Consider the following 7598-nt stretch of genomic DNA (forward strand, 5'->3'; position numbering starts at 1 on the left):
TAGGTAGAGGGTGTGGTGTCTAACAATGCAGCAGAAGATTGTTTTATAATGTCTTATATAGTAAAAAAAGCAAGTTTGTGTTGATCTTACTCCTTGGACTATGATTTTACTCCTTGGACGCAACATGGTTGTATTCATAAACCCATTTCATATACATATGGGAAGATGATTAGGAGGTAAACTCAATCACTTCTCAGTTTCCATGGTAAATCCCAGAGAGTTTGTTCCCCTTGTATTTGGCCAATGGGAAAATCTTGGCTTTCGACACAATGAACCAGACTTCATCTCCCTCTGGGTTCTGGTGGAACTCTCTCGTCAGCTTAGTAGGATTTCTCCTTCAATAGCTCGTGGTAATTGCTACAATCCAGAATTTCCAAAGACGATGCATAATAAAGTCCCCTGTTGGTCTGAGAAGAAGTCCGGTTTGGTTAATGAATCCAAAGTCAAGCTAACTGTGTGACTCCAGGGACCACCTGGCATTGAGTCATCTCCCCGACTTAATCTGCCAATACACTGGCTCTCTAAATCAAGCTGCCTTCCTCTGATTGGTTACATTGAAGGATCCTTTCCTTGAATAATGCCAACAGTATTTGTCATAGTAGAAACCATATGGACAAATGCTCGTGTGATCAGGAAAGATGAAAGAAACTGCCCTCAAATGTGGATGTTTCAAGATGATTCTCAAGCAGAAATTAGAAAAATGTTCTGAAGATTTCTCTACAGGTGCTTGTGAAGCCCTGGTAAACATATTTCTTTTTTATCTTCTAGCTTCCTGCTAGAGAGCTGTCCCTATTCCAGGGTTGGGCAAGTGTGGTACATCCTCTCTTGATGGGAGTCACCTGGGCTAACATATGTTTGCTTATTGACTCTAAGCTCCAGATTGCAGCCCTACTGTAGCATAATAATGTCCTTCCTAAATTCTCTAACATTTTAATCTTTTTTCCAGTTCCTTGTTCTTCTTTCTCCCTTCCCTCTCTTCTTGCCTTTCTAAGACATTGTTATTTCTGATCCCCTCATCACACATCTTTTCTACCACCTTGGACGTTTCCTGCGAGTCTACCTTCTCCAGGATGAATAGTTGGGATCTGTTCCCTAAGATGTTCTGCTGGGCTTCTCAGATGTGCTTCTCTTCCTCTCCCACTGGGATACTGAGCATTTGAGACAAAAAGAAAGCTGAGTTTCTTTTTTTTTTTTTTTTTTTTTTTTGGTCAGGGCTGGGTTTGAACCCGCCACCTCCGGCATATGGGACCGGCGCCCTACTCCTTGAGCCATAGGCGCTGCCCCGAAAGCTGAGTTTCTTAAAGCTCTTATTTTTATGTAAACAATTCAATTACATTCTCACAACACTGCAAATAGTTGCAACAGTGGATATAGTTATCCCCACAATGAAGATGGGAAACTGGAAATTAAAAGTTGAAATATCTTTATAAAGCTTGCATAGATGGAAAACAGCAGATCTGGGATCAGACTCCACATATGTGTGTCTTCAAAGAGCTCTGCTACACCTTCTCCTTGCCCTTTGGCATAGGACCTGCATTTCATCAGGGTCTGGAAATGGTGGGAGAGTTGAGATTACCAGCTGAGCAGGTAAGGACATCAAATGCATATTTCTAATCTTTATAGATTAAAATCTCCTCTATACCCTGAACTCTTGAGAGTTGCTTGGGGGAGGGGGGCGATTAATAAAAGAAACCACAAAGTTTGCATCTGACAAGTTATAGATTTATTTTGTTTAATGCCATTTTGTGAGTTGTCAGCATTTCCTTAAATATCAAGAATAAAATAGTATATTTTAATATACTATTAAAATGCATACATTGCAACAAGAAGTACATTTTGTGGGTCTTGTTTTCATAAGTGGAAATCTTGCCAGGCTGTCTTCATATGCATTTATCCATCCAACAAGGAAAGTCAAAACTGACTATACAACATGTAGTACATTTTCATTGACAGACTTCTAATTTCTTGACAACAGAAGCTGGAATTATTGTTAGCATAAACATATCTATTGCTGGCCACATGCATACCAAGATACCCAATGTCAACCTCGCACAATAAACAAAAGAAACTCAACCAATAGGCTATTTCACACATACATCACAACACTGTAAAACTCCACTCTGGTTTATGTTTGTGGGGCAGCTGCACAATCATTTGTTTACCAGTTTTTAGTGCAACATTTTCTTTGATTCTCTAAATCTATCATTTCATTTCATTTTAATTTTAATTTAAAATTAAATTAGTTAAAATACTTAACAACTTAGAAATCATCCATAGGCTTGGCGCCCATAGCTCCATGAGTGAGGTGCCAGCCACATACACCAAAGGTGGCAGGTTCGAGCCTGGTCTGGGCCTGCTAAACATCAATGACAACTACAACCAAAAAATCACCAGGCATTGTGGTGGGCAACTGGTAGTCTCAGCTACTCGGGAGGCTGAGGCAAGAGAATCGCTTAAGCCCAAGAGTTTAAGTTGCTGTGAGCTGTGACACCACGGCACTCTACCAAGGGTGACATAGTGAGACTCTGTCTCAAAATAAATAAATAAATGAATAAATAAATAAATAAATCATCGATAGATCCAAGCAGTTCAGTCTTTTAAGACATGTTTTCCATTTCCTTCTTGACCTCAGTTGCCTCAATGGAACTATTTTGACTATGAAAATCTGGCTTTGAAGCTGTTAAGCAGAGGAATGCCAGGCACACCCCTGATGGCACTGAGGTCTGGTCTGGCAAACACCACAGGCCAAGCACTCATCACATCCCAACACTAAAACAATCGACCTAGCCACTCGGTTGACCTGCTGCAGGGAAAACTGGTGGGAAATCTCCCCCAACCATCTGATCTGCATCATGTTAACACAATGCCAAACCTCTGTTGCTTCAGTAGTAGAGACTCGAAGTGTGATTCCTCAGTTGTCTCTCTTGTTTGGTCACTTTACCTTGCATGTAGTTTACGTATGTTCTATGTGTTGTTTACTCTTATTTCTCAAAGAGCTAAAAACTTACAACTCGTAATTAGCAAAAAGAAAAGTCTTTAAACAATTGTTTTAATTTTTCATATCGATAATTTGTATTTGGAGAGCGTGTTAAGGAGGGTAGAGTGAGTGCGTTTTATGAACGAAGCATAGCATCTATCAGGTTTACACGGCAAACATTCACTGGTTCCACTATCACATTCTGAGCAACTCCTGTGGGCTAGTTAGTGTGCATGATGCCCTTTGTTTCTGAAATGAACACTTACCGGGGAGGATTTCCTTTGGGCAGGTGCCAATTAATTTCCCTCACGTAATGGCATTAATATCTACGAAGAAGCCCGTTGTGTTAGGTATCAAGGACTGCTCACATAAAATTCTTAAGTACGGATTGCCTGTATCAATAATGGTGACATTTCAGGCATCCCCCACAGGAAAAGTGGAAGGTTTTCTTTTTTCTTTTCTTTTCTTTCTTTTTTTTTTGCAACAGTGTCTCATTATGTCGCCCTCAGTAGAGTGCGGTGACGTCACATCTCACAGCAACCTCAAACTCCTGGACTTAAGCGATTCTCTTGCCTCGGCCTCCCAACGAAGTAGTCCCAACTAAGTAGCTGGGACTACAGGCGCCCGCCACAACACCCGGCTATTTTTTGTTGCAGTTGTCATTGTGGTTTTGCTGGCCTGGGCCGGGTTCTAACGTCACTCTCGGTGTATGTGGCTGGTGTGGTAACCTCTGTGCTACAGGCGCCGAGCTGGTAAGTTTAAATTTTATTTTTGAAACGCTTCCCCCTCTCCCCCCCAACCGAGAACCTCTAAGTAACCTTAAAGAAGAAACCAGCTGTGGAAATCTACCACCAGCATTGACTTTGGTTGCACAGTAGTTTCTGTGCAAAGTTTTGCTTTGTGCAAGGTTGGTCTACAGTCTACAGGATCTCGAGAGCCAGACAGTGGGCTCTATTTGGAGAAGCCAAAGGAAGGGGATATTTTCGATGTGCTGGCTCTGAAATCACACAACACAGGCCTCCCCCATGGCCGCTGGAAATCCTTGGGCTCCGTTCTGTACTGCTCTGCTCTGGGGTGATCTCAGGATGAGCACTTGGAGCCTCGGTGCACAATGTGGCTAAATTGTGAAAGAGGGACAATTCAAAACAATGATCTTCCCTATCCTGTCCCCCCAAAATGAAATAAATGCCCAGATATTGTCTACAATTTACCATTTTACATTATTAGTGTTGAATCCATCATAATGTTAACTTTCAACATAACTTTCTACTTTTCTCCTAAAGCAGTATTCTCAAGGTTGACCTTACATGCTCAGGAATTTTGTTGCTTCCTGGATCTGAAAATGTTGTTGCCATGACCCTGTGTACTACTAGCTGAGCTTTCAGGTAACTGAATTTTGTTCCCCACCAGGACTGGAAACTCAGGTCTTCAGTCAACCAGCAATAGGGGAGATTTATGAACTGTCATAGGTGAACTAAATGAATTAGTGTGGAATTAGAATGGCATGGAGGCAAGAGTATTGAGCAGTGGACTTGAGACTCAGATGAAATCTAGAATATCAGGCCAGTATGGGAAAACATGAACAAGTTATAAACTGTGAGAAGGTAGTTCAGGGAACATATGGAGCCTTAAAACCTGGCATAATGGCTTATTAAAGAATGATGAGTACATATATTATTGGATATGTAGGACTTATTTCAGGGCATGGTGTTTCTAACCAGAGCATTGTCCTTTAATAGAGAACAGCTTCTCATGACCATGGCATAGGCAGAGAATTGCCCAGAAAGGCCCACCTAAAATATCACTAAATATTATGACCTAGGGTGCTGGTTTAAAAAAATTCATTATTATTATATGGATATATTTACAAATCAAATGCTAATATGATGCCTTTAAAGAAAATGGAGTAAGTTTGAACAAGAAATATGCAAAACAATGTAATTCCTCACGATCTCTAAAATTTTTCAGGCTCTATTTTTTTCCCTACCCTCTACTACTTTTGTATACTTTACCTTGGCCTCTGTTCCCATGATTGTACACTTAATTTTATCATCATCAATGCATTTATACTTCCTTGAGGTCACATGGGCAAGCTTTCATACACTCATGCACAACCAATGATCTCACTTACACTTACTGAAAAAAATGGAAGTTATTAAATAGAAACTTACTTAAATTCTTGTACCTGGTCCAACCATCCTGACGTTTCATCCTGCACAGAAAAAATAATGCCCCTGCTCCTACCTAAATCCTTTTTATTTTCATTTAATCCTTTCCTCATTTTTAAGTAATTCACCTTTAAAAATCTCCTCTCTCTTTTTCTCATCACAAAAGCTCTTCACACCACTCACTCCCAACAGCAGAAAGATAATGTAAAAAAAGGTTATAATAAAAGATAGTAATAGTTGGGCGGTGCCTGTGGCTCAGTAGGTAGGGCGCCAGCCCCATATACCGAGGTTGGCGGGTTTGAACCCAGCCCCGGTCAAATTGCAACAAAATACAGGGTGATGGGTACCTGTAGTCCCAGCTACTTGGGAGGCTGAGGCAAGAGAATCGCCTAAGCCTAGGATTTGGAGGTTGCTGTGTGCTGTGACCCCATGGCACTCTACCCAGGGTGACAAAGTGAGACTCTGTCTCTAAAAAAAAAAAAAATAATAATATAAAAATAAAAGATAGTAATAGTTAAATTACTATATCAATGATAAAAATTAGAATATCAATGATAAAATGGTAACAGGAAGCTGGCTTTTAAATATCTGAACATAGATTTGGAGGAAGTAATGAAAAGACATTTCAGAGAAGAAGATCTAGGGGCTAGAGTAACTAACGGGCATTAAAGGAGTTTTGTGGAACTTGTTTCTTATATTCCAGAAAGAACCCTTCTGTATATGGCAATGGAGAACTACAGCGCTATCAGTGAGTTTGTTCTTCTTGGACTGTCTTCTGACCCCTACATTCAGGCTATACTCTTTGTGCTGTTCCTTCTGATTTACCTCCTCACGCTGATGGGGAATTCTTTGATGCTGCTGGTAATTAGGGCTGATTCTCCCCTCCACACACCCATGTACTTCTTCTTGAGACAACTGTCCTTCCTGGACCTCTGCCACTCGTCTGTGACAACTCCCAAGATATTGGAGAATGTACTTTCTGAAAGCAAGACCATCTCTGTAGAGAGCTGCTTGGTTCAGGCCTTCTTTGTGTTTGCCACTGGTGGCACTGAGGCCTGCCTGCTGGCTGTGATGGCCTATGACCGCTATGTTGCCATCAGCTCCCCTCTGCTCTATGGCCAGGTGATGAGTAACCAGCTCTGTGTTGGGCTAGTGTGGGGCTCCTGGGGCCTGGGCTTTGTTGATGCTCTCATTAATATCCTCATGGCTGTCAACTTAGACTTCTGCAAGGCCCAAACTATTGTGCACTTTAGCTGTGAGCTGTCTTCTCTATTCCCTCTGTCTTGCTCTGATACCTCTCTCAACTTCACACTCCTCATCTGCTCCTCTGTCTTGCATTCCTTTGGAACCTTCATTATAATTCTTTCCTCTTATGCCTGTATTGTCTCCACCATCCTGAGCATTAGCTCCACCTCAAGCAGAAGCAAGGCCTTTTCCACCTGCTCCTCCCATCTCATTTGTGTGAGTTTGTTCTATGGCTCAGGTTTTATCAGCTATCTTTTGCCACGTTCAGGTTCCCCTTTGGAAATGATATTCTCCTTGCAGTACAGTGTGATTGTACCCATGCTGAACCCCCTCATCTACAGCCTGAAGAACAAGGAGGTGAAGGCAGAGATGGGAAGAATGTTCAGAAAATATTTTCATCCTCTCACGTAGCAGACACAAAGTCAAGATGCAAAGGAAACTGAAGTGTTGTGCTACATGATCAGACAATGGACTTTAAGGAAAAATTCTTGATTGCCTATGCTGTGAGTTGCCACAGGGAAGATGATGGCTTATACGCCCTTGGAAATGCTTGTAAAGAGGACAGAGGATAACTAGGATGATTGAGGTTCAGCCTTATTTGGAGAAGGAAGAGTGAATCAAATAACCCTGTTTCCCAGGGGATCATTTTATAAAATTCTTGATTTATTTTTCATCTCTACATGAACACTATGCTATTAGTTGCTTATTACCCTTTCACACTTCTACTTTTTTTTAATTTTTATTTTATTTTTTATAATTAAATCATAGCTGTGTACATTAATGCGATCATGGGGCACCATACACTGGTTTTATAGACCATTTGACATATTTTCATCACACTGGTTAACATAGCCTTCTTGGCATTTTCTTAGTTATTGTGTTAAGACATTTATATTCTACATCTACTAAGTTTCACATGTACCCTTGTAAGATGCTCTGTAGGTGTAATCTCACCAATCACCCCCCTCCATCCATCCTCCCTACTCCCTCCTTCCCTCTCCCCCTTCACCATATTCTTAGGTTATGACTGGGTTATAGCTTTCATATGAAAGCCATAAATTAGTTTCATAGTAGGGCTGAGTACATTGGATACTTTTTCTTCCATTCTTGAGATACTTTACTAAGAAGAATATGTTCCAGCTCCATCCATGTAAACATGAAAGAGGTAAAGTCTCCATCTTTCTTTAAGGCTGCATAATATTCCATGA

General features: G+C 41.0%; 1 protein-coding gene across 1 annotated transcript; it reads left to right on the forward strand.

The window, feature by feature from the left end:
* The first annotated feature begins 5871 nt into the window (after positions 1-5871).
* Positions 5872-6801, forward strand: LOC128561888 (olfactory receptor 8S1-like). The gene has a single exon (XM_053556575.1). The coding sequence runs from the start codon at positions 5872-5874 to the stop codon at positions 6799-6801; it is 930 nt and encodes a 309-aa protein (XP_053412550.1).
* The last annotated feature ends 797 nt before the right edge of the window (positions 6802-7598 follow it).

The sequence above is a fragment of the Nycticebus coucang genome, chromosome 12 (genome assembly GCF_027406575.1).
Source record: "Nycticebus coucang isolate mNycCou1 chromosome 12, mNycCou1.pri, whole genome shotgun sequence".
In the NCBI taxonomy this organism is placed as follows: domain Eukaryota; kingdom Metazoa; phylum Chordata; class Mammalia; order Primates; family Lorisidae; genus Nycticebus; species Nycticebus coucang.

Excerpts from the sequence above, each read along its gene's own strand:
- LOC128561888 (XM_053556575.1), top strand. The coding sequence starts at position 5,872 with ATGGAGAACTACAGCGCTATCAGTGAGTTTGTTCTTCTTGGACTGTCT.